Source organism: Suillus paluster (genome assembly GCF_016628075.1).
Source record: "Suillus paluster strain FC165 chromosome Unknown EDB91scaffold_47, whole genome shotgun sequence".
NCBI classification, from domain to species: Eukaryota; Fungi; Basidiomycota; class Agaricomycetes; order Boletales; family Suillaceae; genus Suillus; species Suillus paluster.
Genome location: NW_024537607.1, coordinates 17,199 through 35,523, shown reverse-complemented (window position 1 = coordinate 35,523; position 18,325 = coordinate 17,199). Strand labels below are relative to the sequence as shown.

General features: G+C 49.2%; 7 protein-coding genes across 7 annotated transcripts; 3 read left to right on the top strand and 4 right to left on the bottom strand.

The window, feature by feature from the left end:
* Positions 1 to 248: 248 nt before the first annotated feature.
* Positions 249 to 1,263, top strand: EDB91DRAFT_1238356 (uncharacterized protein; the record flags this gene model as incomplete). Its single annotated transcript, XM_041321701.1, has 2 exons — positions 249 to 987; positions 1,043 to 1,263. 2 exons carry the CDS (start codon positions 249 to 251, stop codon positions 1,261 to 1,263), a joined length of 960 nt encoding a protein of 319 aa, XP_041174807.1.
* A 698-nt stretch (positions 1,264 to 1,961) lies between these two features.
* On the bottom strand, positions 1,962 to 3,260 carry EDB91DRAFT_1296494 (uncharacterized protein; the record flags this gene model as incomplete). The annotated part of the gene is made up of 3 exons (XM_041324924.1): positions 1,962 to 3,007; positions 3,067 to 3,105; positions 3,180 to 3,260. 3 exons carry the CDS (start codon positions 3,258 to 3,260, stop codon positions 2,003 to 2,005), a joined length of 1,125 nt encoding a protein of 374 aa, XP_041174806.1. The 3' UTR covers positions 1,962 to 2,002.
* A 613-nt stretch (positions 3,261 to 3,873) lies between these two features.
* On the bottom strand, positions 3,874 to 5,837 carry EDB91DRAFT_1348494 (uncharacterized protein). Its single transcript, XM_041325972.1, has 2 exons — positions 5,483 to 5,837; positions 3,874 to 5,427 (listed from the first exon to the last, which is right to left on the bottom strand). The coding sequence occupies exons 1-2, from the start codon at positions 5,693 to 5,695 to the stop codon at positions 4,009 to 4,011; spliced, it is 1,632 nt and encodes a 543-aa protein (XP_041174805.1). The 5' UTR covers positions 5,696 to 5,837; the 3' UTR covers positions 3,874 to 4,008.
* Positions 5,838 to 5,842: 5 nt separating this feature from the next.
* Positions 5,843 to 11,416, bottom strand: EDB91DRAFT_1146236 (uncharacterized protein). The gene is made up of 21 exons (XM_041319223.1): positions 11,028 to 11,416; positions 10,736 to 10,864; positions 10,386 to 10,684; positions 9,751 to 10,332; positions 9,645 to 9,699; positions 9,462 to 9,583; positions 9,391 to 9,441; positions 9,231 to 9,339; positions 9,134 to 9,172; positions 8,916 to 9,028; positions 8,873 to 8,887; positions 8,523 to 8,824; positions 8,371 to 8,491; positions 8,166 to 8,322; positions 7,978 to 8,113; positions 7,859 to 7,893; positions 7,442 to 7,794; positions 6,611 to 7,386; positions 6,498 to 6,555; positions 6,290 to 6,447; positions 5,843 to 6,239 (listed from the first exon to the last, which is right to left on the bottom strand). The coding sequence occupies exons 1-21, from the start codon at positions 11,236 to 11,238 to the stop codon at positions 6,035 to 6,037; spliced, it is 4,026 nt and encodes a 1,341-aa protein (XP_041174804.1). The 5' UTR covers positions 11,239 to 11,416; the 3' UTR covers positions 5,843 to 6,034.
* A 1,378-nt stretch (positions 11,417 to 12,794) lies between these two features.
* EDB91DRAFT_1146228 (tryptophan synthase beta subunit-like PLP-dependent enzyme) lies at positions 12,795 to 14,489 on the top strand. Its single transcript, XM_041319222.1, has 7 exons — positions 12,795 to 12,862; positions 12,924 to 13,093; positions 13,156 to 13,286; positions 13,341 to 13,455; positions 13,509 to 13,911; positions 13,964 to 14,155; positions 14,210 to 14,489. The coding sequence occupies exons 2-7, from the start codon at positions 12,998 to 13,000 to the stop codon at positions 14,344 to 14,346; spliced, it is 1,074 nt and encodes a 357-aa protein (XP_041174803.1). The 5' UTR covers positions 12,795 to 12,862; positions 12,924 to 12,997; the 3' UTR covers positions 14,347 to 14,489.
* A 198-nt stretch (positions 14,490 to 14,687) lies between these two features.
* EDB91DRAFT_1056854 (TFIIH subunit Tfb4/p34) lies at positions 14,688 to 15,887 on the top strand (the record flags this gene model as incomplete). The annotated part of the gene is given in 7 exon segments (XM_041314035.1): positions 14,688 to 14,881; positions 14,928 to 15,076; positions 15,127 to 15,168; positions 15,225 to 15,409; positions 15,436 to 15,561; positions 15,618 to 15,780; positions 15,796 to 15,887. The coding sequence occupies 7 exon segments, from the start codon at positions 14,688 to 14,690 to the stop codon at positions 15,885 to 15,887; spliced, it is 951 nt and encodes a 316-aa protein (XP_041174802.1).
* A 277-nt stretch (positions 15,888 to 16,164) lies between these two features.
* EDB91DRAFT_1056760 (nucleophile aminohydrolase) lies at positions 16,165 to 17,782 on the bottom strand (the record flags this gene model as incomplete). The annotated part of the gene is made up of 10 exons (XM_041314029.1): positions 16,165 to 16,257; positions 16,307 to 16,380; positions 16,437 to 16,523; positions 16,583 to 16,790; positions 16,843 to 16,882; positions 16,929 to 17,159; positions 17,210 to 17,291; positions 17,344 to 17,442; positions 17,517 to 17,623; positions 17,679 to 17,782. The coding sequence occupies 10 exons, from the start codon at positions 17,780 to 17,782 to the stop codon at positions 16,165 to 16,167; spliced, it is 1,125 nt and encodes a 374-aa protein (XP_041174801.1).
* Between the last annotated feature and the right edge of the window lie 543 nt (positions 17,783 to 18,325).

The following is an 18,325-nucleotide window of genomic DNA, read 5'->3' as shown; positions in this document are numbered from 1 at the left end:
CATGAGCAAAGCGTGACGGTCAGGCTAGATTGGGAAATCACACTCTCGGCTTGGTTGAGTCTCCGCTTTGTTTGCATTCGGCAACACTGGACTTTGCGCGCTGTCGGACTTTGGATACCATTGTGTATTAGCCGAGGTGCCGCGCGTGACATAGTGTGACGAAATTGTGCATTTCCCGTCGAATGATAGTAAGCAAATACTAAAGCTGGCGGGACGGCATAATGCATATGACCGTTTGAGTCTTTCCCATGACATTCTCAACAGCGCCTGCCCTGCTATTTGGCCTGGGCATACGCGTTGCCCTTAACAAGTTCTCGAGCACTTCTGACGCCAGTATTGACGAGAGTGCCATCAGCGATGTCATTCTTCTCGGCGTCGTCCAAGGCGTCGCCCTCTATTATGCTCTGATGGAATATCCCGATTTCGCGTTCGCCATTGCATTTGGCATTGCTGCCAGGCTCGCTATCGAGTTCATGATGCTACAGGACGTCTCCAGGTGCGCGACTACCTTGCTCGGTGTCGCCCTTGGTGTCCTTGTCACCGACGTCCTATCACAACTCATCGAGGATGGGTACTTTTATGACTTCAACGGAGACTCTAGTCGTGACCACGAGAGCACGTACGCCCCAAAACGAAAACGTCTCGTCAAATTCCAGTCTAGCACAGAGTACAAAGTGATACCCCCCAGTCGACCACCGCGCTCGCGGAGAAACGAGCCTGAGCAGCGATGGCGTGCGCCACCTTCGCTGACTTCAACCAGTAGCATCGATCCCAACCACAACATGAGCCCGCTGGAACGGGAGTTGGCGGTGCTACGCGCAAAGGCGTCGCTGGCGGATAGTGAGCGGAGACGGTTCAAGGAGGAAAAAAAGTGGGCTGAGTCGCAGGGGAACATCGCGCGGGTATCTCAGATGAGTTGGCAGGTGAAGAGGTACACTGCCCTCACGCAGAGCTTTACTCGTGAAGCAGATGCTAGACTCCTTGAAGGTGGGATATCCAGACTCAACTGTTTGATCGTACGTTCAACGTAGTTGCTTTTTAGTGACTGCGATGAAGCAACGGCAACAGCTGCAGACTACTGCAGCGGTTGCTCCACAGCCCTCGAACAGGCATCAGGTCGATCGGCATACAAATCATTCTCGACAAACAGCCCAGGAGGTTGTGATTGATAGACAGTCCACTGTCACTGTGGATGTTGCAAGGAGGCATCGGAGGCAGAGCTCCGGAACCTTGAAGTCCGCAATGCGTCTTCAAGTACGATGATGACATGATGAACACGAGTAAGTAAAATATCCAGTCCTTCTCAAAACCTAGACCTGACACTGTGAAGAGAACATGTACATTACGATCCTGCAACCGTCACTGCCATCGCTCCATTTACTTGGGAGCTTTTCTAGGACTTCTTTGTATCATTAGATCTGTTCCCATTGGCATATAGTGGAGAGCCAGAAAATCGAAATCTCATCTTGGTAGTTACAGTTGATACATGTCATCTACATCTACAACATATCTGTACGGAACGAACACAGTTTTGCGTTGCCGCAGGCTTAATGTAGACGTTAGGTAGATGGATATATAGTTTTGCAGTACATACTTGGAGGTATCCAAGTCATCCAGGGTCCATCAGGGTAGTGCTTGGCCCATATGTGTCTCATTGATGCGTTTGCAATAAGCACCCCCAGGTGCTCATTCTCGATCCTCAAAATATTCAAATGGCGGCGGCACGGGGAACTCAGCATCATCCCAGCCCAAGACGTCCACGGTGGTCAACTTGGGCAGCAACATATGCATATGCAGTTGACAGGCACAGCGGTGGGATCAATGATTGGAGAAACCCCCACAAAAAGTTCGATGATCTTCTCGTGGGGAATGGTTTTAGAAAAAGGCTCGCTGTTGATGTCGATCGGACATGCACCGTGACAAAAGGACATGTAAATGCTGCGCAAGCGCCGGCAATGACATATGGGGTAGACGGGTTCTATGAAGGTGAGAGAAGGCGGGATCAGCCAACGAGCTGTAGTTCCCATCTGGAACCTCTCGAGCTGAGGCCAGGATTGCGCCATTGTCTTGAGTGAGGCATCATTGATGACCGAAGTGCACATCCAATCGAGGTGTGAGTTCGTAAAGCGACCAAACGACAGCAAGGGGGCCGGGGGGCAACCACGTCAAAGTCAAGTGCAAAGTTGGGACTAGCAAGTGTGTTTTGTGCGAAAAGGGTGCTGAATTCGTAGTCGAAGTCGATTTGGAGTTTCTCAAGAGCAGGAGAGAAGCACTTCGAGATCGAAACAATGAAGTCTGGAATATCCGGTGGATCATACGGGACCTCTAAGTCTTCGGCTAGTTCAGGGTCCAAATTACTGTAATCGACGCACGCGTTCACTGATCGACAGGAGAGAAAATAAATATTTCTGAGAAAGTGACTTAAGCCGGAAGGTGTCGGTGCAGTGATGTGCACTTGATTGAGTTGGGAGGAAAATGTAGGAGGGGAATTGGTTTGCATCTTGTGAATGTCGTAGGTCCTCAGGCTGAAGTCCAGAGACTTCAACGATGGTAAAGAAATCAAGTGGAGAAGCACTTGTGTGTTAAGAACCCCAATGCGAAGACGGCGGAGCTCTCGCAAGCCACATATAGCTTCACATTTTGCATCTGAACTTTCTTCAGAATCCCCACGACATACACAATCGAGTTCCTGAATGGATAGACATCGAGCGCCGAGGGAAGCTAACAAAGCGGATGTGGCAAAAGACTGGGTTGTTAAACCAAAGCCCAAGCTGGCCGACGTGATAGTTGACCCAAGGACGGTGCGCAACAACGGAAGAAAGCATTCTCGGTCATCCCACCAACCCAAACTGCGAAGGTTCGGCAAAAGTGGTGTGGGTGATGGCGTAGAAATCGACGTTTGTATGACCCGATCATCTATAGTGTCTAGATCAGAGTAGAAGACCGTTAAGGAGCGGATACGTTGTGCATATCCCTCCACTCTCTGTTTAAGAGGTCTCTTGAGCGTCTACTTGAAAATGTAATGCTGAGTATTTATATAATAATATCGTGTGGAGTCTCGCTCACCAACTTCCCTTGCAAGTCTCTGTCAGTGACACCTGCAGCCTGAGGCAAGCATGAGATGAGTGGCTGGAACCCATCTATATTTCCCAAAAGTACAAGCCCCTTGAACGTCCTACAGGTTCTTGCAAGATTTCCTCGTGTGCTAGGATAGCGAATATGTGCAGTAGGGTTTCGGTGGGTAAGAGACAGACATGCATGACTGCAAGAGAAATAAATCCGCCGCTAGCCAGTTCACTACACTAAGTATTCAGGCCTGCAGGTGGTGCCACTGCGTGTTGTCCGAAAATTCCGACGGCTGCTACAGTGCACAAAGGGTAGAACAGGCCTCTCTGTTCCGGGCTCAATATTGGTGCGATAAGGTGGAAGTGGGTTCAAAGATCATTCTAAGAAGGAAATTCATGAGTCATACTTAAGGTTGCATAGGAGCCAGTCGTCGGACTGTTTAGTGCGGTGATGGTAGTAGTGACGTCGTCCTTAACCGTTGACGCAAAAGGCAGTGATAATGCAAAGTCAGCTTCATATCTCGACAGTATTATGAAGGATGGGAGCCAACGGCTTATGTATACTCTTTCCTCAGAGTATGAGCGCGCCGCGCACACATGCTCTTGCGGATATTCAGGTGGTGGCATCCTTGATGTCTGAGGCTCGAGCCTAGCAATGGTGAGATCAAGGTGCCGATGTGGTCTCAACAGTACAATTTACTATTGTGATACTAAATCATGATTATAGGACACAATGTATACAACTGATAGGAAACATCATGAGGCTCGAGGGGCACTAGGGATCAAAATTATTTAGAAATCAAAATTTAAATATCATCTTGGTCAAAATTTAGTTGATACATGTTGTCTACATCTACGGCATAACTGTAGAGCCTACGTACGCTTCGGCGTTGGGTAGACGGATATATAGTTCCGTAGTACATGCTTGTAGGTATCCAAGTCGTTACGCAATATGTATGGGGTCCGTCAGGCCGGCAGCATGGGTTCCTGTGGTGTCTGGTCCATTTTCTCTCTCGTTGTTGCGCTGGTAGTAGGCACTCCCCAGGAACTTGTTCACCTTTATCCATTCATCCTCGAAACGTTCAAATGGCGGCGGCGCGGGGAACTCCGCAGGAAAGTGAACATCAAGCCAGTCTAAGAAGCCCACGAGGGTCAACTTGGGCAGTAATAGTTGCAGTTGACAAGCCACGGCATTAGGATCGACGATTGGAGAAACCCCCACGAAAAGTCGGGTGATCTTGTTGTTGGGAATGGTTTGAGAGAATGGCTCGCTGTTGATGTCTACTGGACATGCGCAAAAGGTCATTGCAATGCTGCGCAAGCGCCGGCAATGATGTATGAGGTGGACGAGTCCTATGAAGGTGAGAGATGGCGGGATCACCCAACGAGCGGAACTTCCAAACAAGAAATTCTCGAGCTGAGGGAAGGATTGCGCCATTGTCTTGAGTGAGGCGTCATCGATGGCCGAAGTGCAGATCCAATTGAGGTCTAAGTCCGTTAAGTGACTAAACGAAAGCAATGGGGCGACCACGTCAAAGTCAAAAGCAAAGCTAGTATCAGCAAGTATGTGTTCCTCAACGATGGTGCAAAATTCATAGTCGAAGTCGAATCTGATCTTCTCAAGAGCAGGGGAGAAGCACTCCGAGAAAGAGAAAATGAGGTCGGGAATATCCAGTGGATTATACGGGATATATAAACCACTGAAATCGACGCACACAATCACTGATCGACAGGAGAGAAAACGGACGTTTCTGAGAATGTGATGGAAAAAGGAAGGTGCCGGTATACTGATGTGCATATGATCGAAATGGGAGGAAAACGCTGGAGTGGAATTGGGTTGCATCTCGTCCATGTTATACTCGCGGAGGTTGAGATGCAAATACTTCAACGGAGATAAAGAAGCGGCCAAGTGCAGAAGCGCTCGTGTGTTAGGAACATCTATCTCAAGATGGAGGAGCTCCTGAAAGCCACAGAGAACTTCGAATATTGCATCTGAACTATCTTCAGAATCAGCGCCCCCAAAATAGCAGATGAGTTTCCAAATGGATGGACATCGAGCCCCGAGGGAAGCTACCAAAGCAGATTTGGCAAAAGACGGGGGACTTGTCCTAAAGTCCAGCTTCATCGACTTGATAGTAGACCCAAGGAGGGTGCGCAACAATGGAATGAGGCATTCATTGACATCCCCCCAAACCAAACTACGAAGGTTCGGCAAGAGCGGTGGTGGTGCAGAAATGAGCGCTTGCACAAGCCGATCGTCTATGATTTCTAGGTCGGTGTCGAAGACCATCAAGGATTGGATACGTTGTGCATATCGACCAATAAGCCTCCACTCTCCTGTTAAGAGAGGTCTTTTGATCGTCTATTTGACAATTATTCTGTATGGTGCGAGTCCAAATCTTAAATGCCCTACTCACCAACATTCCTCGCTCGTTTCTGTTGATCGCACCTTCAGGCAAGCATGATATGAGTGGTTTGAACCCCCTTATATCTTTCCAAAGCATATCAAGCGCGGGCTCCTTGAATGTCGTAGAGGTTCTTGCAAGAGCAGCAAGTGTAGCAGGAGAGAACGGTCCATATTTTTCAATAATAGCGAGTAGGATTTCGGTGGGTAAGAGACAGACATGCATGATTGCAGGAGATTTAGAGGAACAGGTTCACCGCTATGATGTTCGCTTCACTGAAGTTTCAAGCGGTGCTTAGTGCTAGATCGGTTGATGTCCATCATGAGATCTTGAGATCTGCTCAGTTGGTATAGTGGAGAGCCGTGTCTGAACTTTCGAAAATCAAAAATTTCGTGTTGATCGAGAATGTAATTGATACATGTCATAAAAGATAAAAGAGCTGTGCAGCTGGGGAATATTGCTACTTGACTTAAAGGTTAACGGTGACAGCCAGAGAGCGTGAAAACAAGAACGGGGTAAGATCCAAAGCATAAGAGTGAGTATGAGCAAAATATTAATCAGGTACTATCGGTGGGTTTTGCCATTTGTTTTCGTCGCGGTGCCAGATGGTGCGCCATTGCTCTTGCCGCCTGTACTGGGGCGAGGTTTCTTGGCAGAGGTCGAAGCTTCCGCTGACGCTCGTGGCGCAGCTTCCTTCATCACCATCTTGGCATGAATATCCTCTAATTTGGACGCTTTGACTTTCTTAGGCCAGAAAAGCGTCACAAAACTGCAGTCGGAGATGAAAATCGATATAATAGTGTAGGTGTTGGTACTCACGCCCAGAGATGTCGACGCCACCGTTCTCGGTCCTCTCCAGCGGCTTGTTTATTCTGAAGAACAATCTCGATGCGTCGTCCAATAGCAGCTAGTGAGTCTTTCAGAATGGCAACCTTGTCGTCGCGAGGCATGTCCTCCCCGGACAATTTTAATTGTTTCTAAATGAAGAAATCAAGATTTGCTTGGACATCACCAAGAATACACTGACCAGCTGCTTCTTGACCGGTCTCAACTCTTCTTTCGTCGCAGCCTCATCCATGGACGGGCTAAAAAAAATACGTCAGCATGAATATGTTGTTCTTAGTCTAGCACAAGACTGACCATTCGTCCGACGATTCGGAGTCCGTGAAGGTGGGAGTGGGTCGTCTCTTGCGGCGCTTCGCACCATCATCGATGGATGCAACGGCCTCACTCTCCGCCCGCCGTTTCCGGCTCATGGGAGGTGACGACGACGACGACGACGCCACAGCTGTTGGGGGAGGAGTGGCAGAAACCTTCAATTGACCCTTATTCCGCAAAGAGCTCTCGTACGAACGTAGCTTCTCGTCATGCTCGCGAAGTAGGCCAAGGAGGAAGTCACCTCGCCGGACGAGGTGGATAGCATTTGGAATCGGCCGAGTAGTGGCATCTTCCCCCTTCTTGCCTTCTTCCAAGAAGAATTTGCCTTGGAGGCCTAACCGAGCATCCTTCGCCATGGCCTCCCAGTTGCCGAATCCATATATGAAGGCGCCAATAAGGAGCATCGCATCCTCTTGTGGTCCCCATCGCCCAGACCAGTTGAGGGTTGGTCTGATGTTTTCAATCGGAATGGACCAATTGTAGAGCTCTTCCGTGGTGAACTCGCCCAGGATGTTGTTAAGGATGCGAAGGTCACGGTACCGCGATAGCACGGTCTCCGCGTTGATGTTCCCGACGTTGCGGAAAGTAACGAGAACAGCCTTGCTCTTCTGGGCGTTGGTCAAGGTCTCTCCTGCCGCTACACGATCCCGCTTTTCCTGGTTGTTCTGCTCCACAGCTTGCGAACAAACTTCGATGATCTCATCAGAAACGTCCATGATCATACCCTTGTGCTTGTCAGCAAGTTTAGATTCATTGACCTACAGAGAAACGAGGATCATGAACCGATTTGTCACGAAATAATAATATACTCACAATGACATCGTAGCGCTGACGGATATCGCCCCAACGCTGTAAACTTCGAATAAGAACACGGACGTCTCGCTCTTTGAGCTCCATAGCCTTCTGACTAGCAGTCTTCCTCTGAGGTCCTGGAGTTTTGGGTTTCTTTGGTGCAAGTGCAGGTGCTGGATGATCGACGTCCATGCCCTCATAGGACACAGGCGCATGGGTGCGCTTGCGATCTCTAAGTTCCGCCGCGACCAGCTCCTCAGCCTTCCGCTGATCCTCCTCTTTCTCGAACTTTTGTCGTTCCTCGGCAGGGATAATGTCTTCCCAATTCATGTCGTTCTTCACGTCGCTCACAGCAGCGAATTGAGCGAGGAAGCCTTCGCCACCAAGTGAAGCACCACCCTCAGCCGCCAGCGGCCATCGTCTCGTGGTCCTCGGCACGGTTGAGAATGTCGTCCAAGTCCATCTCAGTCAAGCTTTTGATTCTGTTGCGAGTCATCCTTGTCGAACCTGGAGATAAGGTGAATGAAGCGTCCTAGTTAGGAGACGTCGTCACTTACATCTTCTGAGCGCCATATTTCAAAACTGCAGTAAGCTCATCTTTGCTAAGATTGTCAGGTTTCATAGAATCCTTGACCTTCTCGCCCTTGGGGTTGGAGCTCAGGTGCGCTTGCGAAGTATCCATTTGATTGATGACTAACATTAATCGTGAGATCAGGTGTGAATCGAACATGAAGGCGTCACTCACTAGCATACTCCAAGACCATCTTCTTCTTGGCCCGTTCGAGGACGTCCTCCTCCATCGTGTCTTTACTGACAAAACGGTAGACGCTGACATGAGACTTCTGCCCGATACGATGTGCACGTGCCATGGCTTGCAAGTCATTTTGAGGATTCCAGTCGCTCTGCAAATACGTCAGCGATACGCCACCGTGCCTCAACAACCCACGTACGTCAAAAATAATGACAGTATCGGCAGTCTCTAGATTGATACCAAGACCGCCTGCACGGGTTGATAACAGAAAAGCGAAGTCCGGTGATCCTGGTGAGTTGAAATGCGCTATTGATCTTTTCCTCGCATCCGACGCGACCATGCCATCCAAACGTTGATGTTGGTATCCGCGGAGGATTCATATAATCGCTCAAGATGTCTAACATCCGGACCATTTGACTGAAAATGAGTACGCGATGACCATCCTGTCGCAGACGTGCGAGGAGCTTGTCGAGTAGAACCATCTTGCCGCTGTTCATGACCAGGCCCTTGAGGGTCTCGTCGGTAACATCAGTGCGCACTTCGGCACCGTCGAAAAGATAAGGGTGGTTCGCAGCTTTTTTCAGCTCCATGGCAATGTTCAAGAGGCTGATGTTGTTGTTCCCGTTTGCGCTCTTCACTAAACCTTGGAAGTTCTGAACGAAGGTTAGTAAAGGTTAACAGGCAGCCGATTATAATTCTACCTTTGTCAAGATGTTCTTGTAAAAATGCGTCTGCAGGGCAGACATTTCTACTCGGAAGGATGCGTTCACTCTTTGTCGGTAAGGAGGTAAGGACGTCGCGTTTCAGCCGGCGGAGCATAAGCGACTCGAGTTGTTCATGCAGCTCCTTGATCTTGGCTTCAGTGGTCCGCGTCGTTTAGGTCGAACTCGTTTGTTAAGGCGACTGTAAACAATGTCTCTTCAGCCACAGCCATAATGACGGGAACACGACACGGAACGTACACTTCTCAGGCATCAGGAAGTGCATCAATGAAAGCAGTTCTGCACGCGGTGTAACGTCAGTAACGATCACCAAAAATCTAGTCATAGCGACACGCACCTTTCACATTATTTTGCAGCGGCGTACCGGTGATCAATAGCTTCGACGCAGCAGGGAAGGACCGCAGAGCCTCGTACAGCTGGCTTTCCGAGTTCTTGAGTCGATGAGCCTGAAACGGCTGTCAGTGAATGCCCTGGGATGCCCTTGTCCTCTGCCTCACCTCGTCCACAGCAAGCGCCTGCCACTTGATAGTCCGCAAGTTCCTTCGCGTCTCTGAGTGTGAGCTCGTACGTAGGTTAGTAGGACGTTCATCTTCAGTCGTTTGTTGGAGGGTCCGAATTCATACGTCCGAATGACCTCGCGTGCAGGGGCAGTTCCTATGTAGGTGATGACGTTCAGATCAGGCGCCCACGCTGCAAACTGCGATTGCCAGGCAGGTGATGGTGGAAAGCGGAACGATGACAAGGAAAGGACCATATTGGTGCATTTCATGGAAAAGATAAGAAAGGAAAGAGACGGTCTGAACGGTCTGTGGGCAAATTTTAGCATTCCGGAGGGCGCAAAAAAATATCCAGTATACCTTTCCGAGACCCATTTCATCAGCAAGGATGCCATTCTCGCCCTTACTCCACAAATATGCCAGCCAGTTGAGTCCGGTGACCTGAAAGTCCTTCAGCTCTCCACCGGTCGCGGTGATGTACTCAGGGTCCTTCTCAATCTTCTGGAATGTTGGTCGCTGATTACGCGCATAACTGACGCTCTTGTAAGGGAACTTTGCCTCGACCTCTCGGTGACGATACGCCTCAATTTGCGCTTTGGCGATAGGGCGCACTTCATCCTGCGCCTCCCATGTACAGTGCTCGTAATTGAGTCCGGTCCATTTGCAGAAGTACTCCGTGGGGCCCTCTGAACTATCGCGATGCGAGACGATGCGTTCAACAACCTTGTACGTCTCGAGCTCCTCCTTCTCGCGTTCCTTTTCAAGAAGCAAGGCCTCAGCATCTTCTTGGGAGATGCCTGGCGCATTGAGGCGAGACTGGTACATCTTGTAGGCTTTGATATAGTTGTCGACGCGCTTGAGGCCCTTGAAGCGTTTGAGGAATTCGTAGGTCTCATCTGTGTTATGCAGATGCGAGAAATTCTTCCACTTAATGTGGAAACGCTGTAAGACGCGTCAACAATCATCTACTTTTTCAAATTTGCGGTGACACTTACAACATTATCAAACCATATATCTTCAGGATCATCTTCACGACCTTCATCTCTGCAGTGACTCAAAACAGACTCGATCTCATCTTCCTCCTTGAATCCCGCAGACGTATCGACGTAGTACCCTTCATCGACTTCCTCTTCTGATAGCTCAGCAAGAGCTTGAACATCATCAGTATAATTGGGAATCTTGCCGCCTCGGCTAGAGACGCGGATTTCGTCTCCAGAAACACGAGGCCGTTTCTTCTTTTTCGATCTGGACCCATACTCTGAGTCTGAATCTGAGTCGTTGTTCCGAGATATGGCTGTACAAAAACTGAGCTTGAGCGCTTCACTGAAGGAAATGAGGGTCATACCTTTAGGTCTTGGTGCCGACGACGACGGTTGGGATTTCTTCTTTCTCTTCTTGGGAGTTTTCTTTTTACCGTATTCGTCGTCAGCGTAGGAGCCGTCGTCCTCGTCATCATCCTCGTCCCCGACATTGTCTTCGTATCCCTGAAAAAAAAAAAGGTCACGATCTCGGAAAGAAGAAATAAAATAGAAGAGATTATAGATAGATAATAACGTACCGACTCTTCGGCGTCCTTTGAACGTAGATATGATCCTGAATTAAATTGGTACCACTAACATATGACGTGCGAGACTTACCGAGTCCTTTGGAGTGTACGAAGGATGGCTCAGCAATAGCAACAGAGGTAGTATCATCGACATCCTCTGCATCACCATCGGCATCTGCGTCTGCATCTTGAACATTATCGACAGGAGTGTGAATGTTGTTGACTTGTTCATTTTCAGAGTCGACCTGCATGGAGTCATCACTGTCATAGTTGAGGTTAAGAGCGTCGGGGTTGAGCGCCATGATGTCGACGCTGTGACGGACAGTGGGGGGGGAGGAAGTGGTTGGGAGGAGAGAGGGGAGGGAAGAGGTCGTCAAGGATCTTGTTGACGAAAATGTTCACACGTGTGGCCATCGCTACGGACAACGCCGGGCAAGGCCCCATCGTCACCGCTCATGGCATTGGTGAAATCCGGCTTGGGTCATAACATTTTGAACTAATTTTTACCGAAACTTAGTTTTTCAAGTTAATTTTGTATTGTTCTAGACATATTTTTGAGTAATTTTTAACAGTTTATGTTAAAATTTCCGCGCCATTCTCATCGCTGGCGGTCTTCGGATAGAACATCGAATACAGCATCATGCCACCCAGTTGATGGCTCCAAGCACCCTATAACAGCATCCTTGTTATCTACTACTGTCCGGCCTTGGTTACCGCTCAACCAACGCCTAGTACCGCCAAATGATCTCATCGTTTAGTTTCTCAACGTGATTCGCATCGATCAATGATAACGAGGCATTATTCTCACCTTTCGTCCAAAATCTCCGCCAAATCCACGCTCCTCGGCCAGCGCTCACCGCTGAGTCCAATGACCCCGAAGTGATCGCAGTACACCCACGTCACGTCAGGGCTCGAGTATACTAAGTAGTAAATTGTATAATACGTTGCTCCCCACATCATGACTTTCTCAGGCACCACCATTCCGTTCGTCGAAGCACACAATCCAGTGCCAAGTCATCCAATCAACGATCATCTCGCCTTTTGCGCATGCCCCTTCATCGCCGCGCTCCGGAACCTATACCTCATCTTGGGTCATGCCAGCGCTCATCACATGCTGCTCGCTGTGTGGTGACTAAACTATCTGCCTTCCCTCATCAAGAACAATGTCCAGCCTTGCTGCATCCGGCAACATCATATCGAATGTTCCACGAACTCTCTAGGGCCGACTTTCGATGGGACTGCGCACTGATCTGCAACGCCTCTTTTGGTCCTCACGGGCATCCGCCGATGGTCCGCAATGCGTTGATGAATTATTTGTAATCACATTCTGGGTCACGTGCTGTCGCCAATTTAGCTTGCTCGCTGACCCCAACGATGAACACATGAACTTTCCTGTTTTTCTCGCCCCTTTACCTAGAGGACCCTCTAACACCCATGATACGAAGACTGTTTACCCGCCACACTAATTTAGCCGCAATACCCCTTCAGGTCGTCTCTTGTCACGAAGCTGAGGTTATCGCGTTAACGACGTCTGTTCCCTCCCAAATAGCTGCGATCGTCTCTTTTGAGGCCCTTGATCAATGCTTCCATTCTTCATTCATACCTCTTCCCGCGAATATATGGTAGCACATCTGTCGAACTCTATGACCCTGAGTGATTGATCATGAATGCGGACCAAAGCCACGCATCTCCTACGCGAGATCCGAAATATTCATGCTCCACAGACCAACCCGATAACGTTGATTTCAAATCCGCATCCCTCGGACGAGCTCGTGATCAAGCGCTTGCGGTACGAGAACACGAATATGCAGTAAGATAAAGTAAGTTCGTACGGTCATTGGCTAAGGTCATAGACGCATGTGAGAGTCAGCAGATACTTTGAACACGCCAGCCTGACATTTTCAGCGAGTCCGCTGACCCACAGAGGTGTGACATGGTGACCTCGAAATGTCGTGCTCACTTCCCACTATCTGTATCCGACGGACAGACGTAATCTGGCTCGTCAATGTGCCTTCACTTCCACCTCTTGAGTAATTCCTCGGTTTAACCCTAAATTACACGATGGAATCAGGTTCACAACGGACTCCAAGCAAAGGATTTGTGACAAGAAACAGCGCTGTTGACGGCTTCGCCGGCTCTGTGGGAAACACCCCATTGGTGAGGAGATCCACCCGTGATGACAATGAAATGCCTCTCTAACAGCGACTATACGTGCTCAGATCTATCTTAAGACACTCTCAGAGCAGACAGGATGCAAAATATACGGAAAGGCCGAATTCCAAAACCCCGGAGGCAGTGTTAAAGATCGTGCTGCTGTCAGCATAATTCGAGATGCGGAAGAGAAGGGTCGGTGAGTGGGCATAACATGCTTCGTTGGCGCACTGAGCGTTGAGGATGTACACAGCATAAAACCCGGTGGAACCGTCGTAGAGGGTACTGCAGGTAATACTGGTATCGGCCTTGCCCATGTTTGCAGAGCCAGGGGCTACAGGTGTGTCATATTCATGCCTAACAATCAGGTGAAAGAAATCATATGACCACTGTCTTATTTGCTGACGCTTTGTCACATCAGAGCCAAGAGAAGATTGACCTTCTCCGAATGCTCGGTGCCGAAGTGCACCCAGTACCCACCGTTCCCTACGAGAATCCGTTGAACTATAACCACCAGGCGAAGGAGTACGCCGAAAAGCTCGAGAATGCCATATGGACAGACCAATTCGACAATACTGCCAATGCCTACGCGCACTATATCTCGACTGGGCCCGAAATATGGGAACAGACGCAGGGTGAAATCGACGGTTTCGTTTGTGCAACCGGTACTGGTGGCACTCTGGCTGGAGTTGGCAAGTATCTGAAGGAAAGGAGCAACGGCAGGACGCAGATATGGCTCGCCGATCCGCCTGGCAGTGTCTTGTACGAATATGTTACTTCTGGTGGAAATCTCGTCGAGCGTTCCGGAAGTTCTGTCACAGAAGGTTATACTTCTCTGTATATTATTGTAATCGCAATGCTGAACGTTCCACACAGGTGTTGGTCAGGGCCGTGTTACGAGTAATTTGGGCACTTTTGTCAATGACCTGACAGGAGCGTTTCACATACCGGACGAGAAGGCGATATCTATGGTATATCAGCTTCTTGACACCGAAGGCTTGTATGTAGGCACTTCCTCAGCATTGAATGTCGCTGCAGCTGTGGAGCTTGCGCAAAAGCTAGGCAAGGGTAAGCACTGATAGTCAACTACATTTCAAGCCGGAACCCAATTTTGTCTATCAGGCTCCAAGGTTGTGACTATACTATGCGATGGCGCATACCGATACCAGAGCCGTTTGTTTTCCAAGAAATGGCTTGAGTCTAAAGGGTTAGGGCATGCTATACCAGAAAGTCTGAGGAAGTATGCGGTTCTGGATTAATTTCATTCGTCGTGCACACCGGTGTATATTATTTGAAGGTTACCGACTACGCCTAACTCTAACGTGGTGGCGGCCATTCCTGAATGATTGATGAGCTCTGGACAAGCAATGTTCCCCCCAAGTCCAGGCGACCTGAATTCCTTGAATTTGTTTGATACCAGTAGCCATTACACAGGCAGAAAAGGTTTCCTGATCTGAGTCAGTCTGATTATTGATATTCCGACACGTCAATGAGTCACGTGAACAAAATAACCCGCTGACTTGACAAGTTGCGAAAGCCTTCATGACTCAGTCATGCACTAATATACTTACCGTTAGTTCTGTTACTCTCAACCTCAATCATGGAAAAAGCGTCACATCTATCCGTAATAGTGGATCTATCGCCAACGCAATGGCACCTCTCTGCACAAGCATCAAACCAGTATCCACTTTCCATCGAGACGTTCCTCTCTCAGCTCCTCGCATTCCTGAACGCGCACATCGCATCCAAGCATGAGAACTCACTTGTGGTATTTGGCGCTCTTCCCGGGAAGAGGTGAGATGTGTCCTCAAGAGTAGGCAGCTTATGGACTGACGGACAGTGTGATGCTTTATTCATCGACGGAGCTGCTCACGGATGACGTGCCCTCTTTGGATGCCAACTCGTATCTGCCGTTCAAGCTTGTGGATTCGACAGTCGTGCAGCGGATCATGAACGAGTTCGATGCTATTGGAAAGCTTGAGGAGGAACGTAAGCGATGGCCATTTCACCTATCTTGTGTCACCTCATTTGCATCATAGCTCCATGTGCATTGGTAGGCGCTGTGACGAAGGCCCTTTGTTGTGCGTGAAGGGCAACGCGTCATGACCAGCGACCTAACATACGTGCATACATACAGACATCAATCGCATCATTCATCCCTCATCAGCGACGACCGGTGTCGCAGAGGACCCGTCGATCGTCCACGACCCTCGCATTTTGATCCTATCGGTCTCCCCTGATCTGTCTTCTTCATACATCCCGATTATGAACGCTATCTTCTCCGCACAAAAACTGGCATGTCACTCCCTTCAGCAGTATATTGTTTGGCTGACTGAAATACGGAGTAGAAGGTGACAATCGATGTGTGCAAGGTATATGGGCCCGACACAGTATTTTTGCAGCAAGCAGCCCACCTGACGAACGGGTCCTACATTTACCTCGAACGCAGAGATGCGCTCTTGCAATACCTGCTTGTAATCTTATTTCGAGTCTGCTGTATTCTGTTGCTCACCAGGTATCGTTACTGCAGATGTCCTTCCTATCGCCACCATCCATCCGCAAGATTCTAGCTGTACCAAAGCAAGACAAGATTGACTTCCGCGCTGCATGCTTCTGCCACAAGAACATTGTAGATATCGGTTTTGTCTGTTCCGTTTGTTTATCTAGTGCGCATTTTCATTATTGCTCAGTTGGTGGATTTTAAGGAGCCTGTGATTTTGCAGTTTTCTGCCAACCACTCCCGGTGTGCTCAACATGCCGGTTAGTTATCCTCGTTCGCCGGCTGCCTACTTTGACCTAACCGAATCACAGAACAAAGTTCCCCATCAATACACTCAAGCGGCTCAATGCTGTTCGCCCAGCCATTACTCCTGCGAATTCACGCATGGGGCTTCCGCTGGCCAACTTGAACAATGCAGCAACGCCTCGTCCAACCCCCACTCCTGCGCCGAATGGGATGTCTAGTCTCAGATGAGAAAATCCCCAGCTCACGATGCATCATGTGAAGAGTTATCTGCCGAGACGAGGATCGCGTCCGTTGAAATAAAATCATGCCACCACATGAAGGCTGCACGGTGTTATCGGTGAATGGGCAGCGCAGTTATGTACACTGATGACTTGTCTGCATCTACGGCAGAGCCAGTCGACGCTGGTCGACGCAAAATGGACACCTGCATGTTGTTTTAATCAGTTTTTGTACATCGCTAGTTTTGTGGGTACCTTAGGTGAGGGTTTGGCGGTGCTTGCATACGCGACTGCCATGCTGTCTGTGGTGAACGCGCACCATAACCTCGCTTGGCAATAAATATTTCCCTGATGGACAGAATAAGATTGTATTGGGATGACTTACGTAGTACTTCATCACCTTCGCCGTGTTCTTTTGTCAAAAGCAAAACTCCTGCATTTGGTGTCTGCTCTCCTCGTTGGCGCAATGGTTCTATAAGGACCACCCGAATTTGTTGACCAACATGGATTGCTGCGGTACAGCAAGCTTACCAGTAAATTGTTGATTCAGTATTCGAAGCAACACTTGGTGTGTATCCACCTCGCTGTGATTTGATTGTGGGGATTGTAAGGCTTCGCCCAGCACATGGGCTAGTCCGCCCCGCATTATGTGTTCCCCTGCTCCAGAGATACTACACGCCATCCCAGAATGTTCATTGCGTGACTGCTGCGCCCAACACCCGGTGCCAAAGGTAGCTGCCTGTTTAGTTTAGCCCGAAGATCGCGTCATCTATGATTGTCTGTAAACTTACTTCACCGATACGACCAGAATATTTGAGCAGCAGCCCACCACTAGTTGATGTTCATGACTTTTCAGCTAAAGTGTCTGAGGACACACCTTGAAACACCAGCAGCAAGATTCCCTTCGTTATCCCAAGCCACAGCACCAACTGTATCTTGCATGGCATCTTGAGGCAAGCTCTCTTGGTCACCATTAGTGGAGCGAATCAATCGCGATTTCCATTTTTGCCACTCTTGTGTCGCTCGCGGCGATATCATTTTATTTGGAGCAACAGTTTGTATATCTTGTGACGATGCAAACGAGTGTGCACCGGAGGCGACAAGAGTCCTCACGAGGACTCAGTACTCTCATTTGACAAAAGTGGTACCTTCACTCACATGGGACGAATGCGCCCAAGAGGGTCGGATTCTCTAGAGTGCCTCAACACCGCCGATGCCAGTTTTATCGGATTTTTTACCCCTACCCTTCTGAGATCAACCAGCAAGATAAGTCGTCACGGAGATCGCCAAACCTGGAACAGCACCAACACTGCCGAAGTCCCCTGACAAGCCGTCCATGACAGCCGCATCGCATTCGACAGTGCCGTCGATGGTCAGATTAGAACCGTAACCTGATGCATGGTTAGAAAACATCCAGCCCAGTAAATGTGATGCAACTAAGGACAAGGACTACGATCTGCCGCACCTGCGTTGAGGCATTCATCATCCTCAAGAACAGATATGGCTCGCTCTACAACAGAGAGGGCAGAAGAGTCGTCTACTCGTGACTCCTGCAGAGCTCGAGCGCAAGCGCTAGCGTAGTACTGATGAGTTTGACAGAATGTCGGAGTTTTCTGGCTTTATATACCGTTTCAAAGCACTCTTGACGCTTTGTTCTGACGCAACCCCATGACATCCAGCCCCTCCGTGAACTGCGACATACACACGGCGTTCGCCCATCGGCGCCTGCATTGTGCAATATGCAGCAATGTGTACAGTGTCACAACACTGTACACTGATTCTGAACTGATGGGTCAAGTCGCGCCGATCACATGACTTGAAATCGAGTATAAAAACGACGGGGCCTTTCTAAAATTCTCATCGTAAGGGCAAGCTGGCTGCTGCACATGTACACAGGCTTACAGCTGCATCAGTTCACCCCTACGATACTTAATTTCATAAGATGTAGGGCCAGCTTACGCGGCAACGCCCAGCGGCTACCTTTCGCTATCGCCGACTCGCAGCGCAGAGCAAGTCAAGCTAGAAAATAAGTATGGCATGGAGTTGTCACTAAGTTCCGTCTTTGCAAGCGCTCGCTTGGTAACCTTTTCCCTTTCGCCTCGAGCTTGCCCCAATTTCGGCACTATCGGTAGAGTTTTGCGCAGCAATGAGATCAATCATGATCACATTGGCAATACGCCTCTTAAGGGAGCGCCTGGGGCAGTTGGCGACACCGCCATAACACAGCATACGGATCGTGCAAATCTCTCGAATAAACTGTGGGCTACGAACCCA

Excerpts from the sequence above, each read along its gene's own strand:
- EDB91DRAFT_1348494 (XM_041325972.1), bottom strand. The coding sequence starts at position 5,695 with ATGCATGTCTGTCTCTTACCCACCGAAATCCTACTCGCTATTATTGAA. Across the intron at positions 5,428-5,482 it reads GAAACGAGCGAGGAATGTTG|ACGATCAAAAGACCTCTCTT; the intron begins GTGAGTAGGGCA and ends ATTGTCAAATAG.
- EDB91DRAFT_1146228 (XM_041319222.1), top strand. The coding sequence starts at position 12,998 with ATGGAATCAGGTTCACAACGGACTCCAAGCAAAGGATTTGTGACAAGA. Across the intron at positions 13,094-13,155 it reads CTGTGGGAAACACCCCATTG|ATCTATCTTAAGACACTCTC; the intron begins GTGAGGAGATCC and ends ATACGTGCTCAG. Across the intron at positions 13,912-13,963 it reads CGGAAGTTCTGTCACAGAAG|GTGTTGGTCAGGGCCGTGTT; the intron begins GTTATACTTCTC and ends CGTTCCACACAG.
- EDB91DRAFT_1146236 (XM_041319223.1), bottom strand. The coding sequence starts at position 11,238 with ATGGCGCTCAACCCCGACGCTCTTAACCTCAACTATGACAGTGATGAC. Across the intron at positions 8,323-8,370 it reads ATACTGTCATTATTTTTGAC|AGCGACTGGAATCCTCAAAA; the intron begins GTACGTGGGTTG and ends ACGTATTTGCAG. Across the intron at positions 6,556-6,610 it reads TCCGAATCGTCGGACGAATG|CCCGTCCATGGATGAGGCTG; the intron begins GTCAGTCTTGTG and ends TATTTTTTTTAG.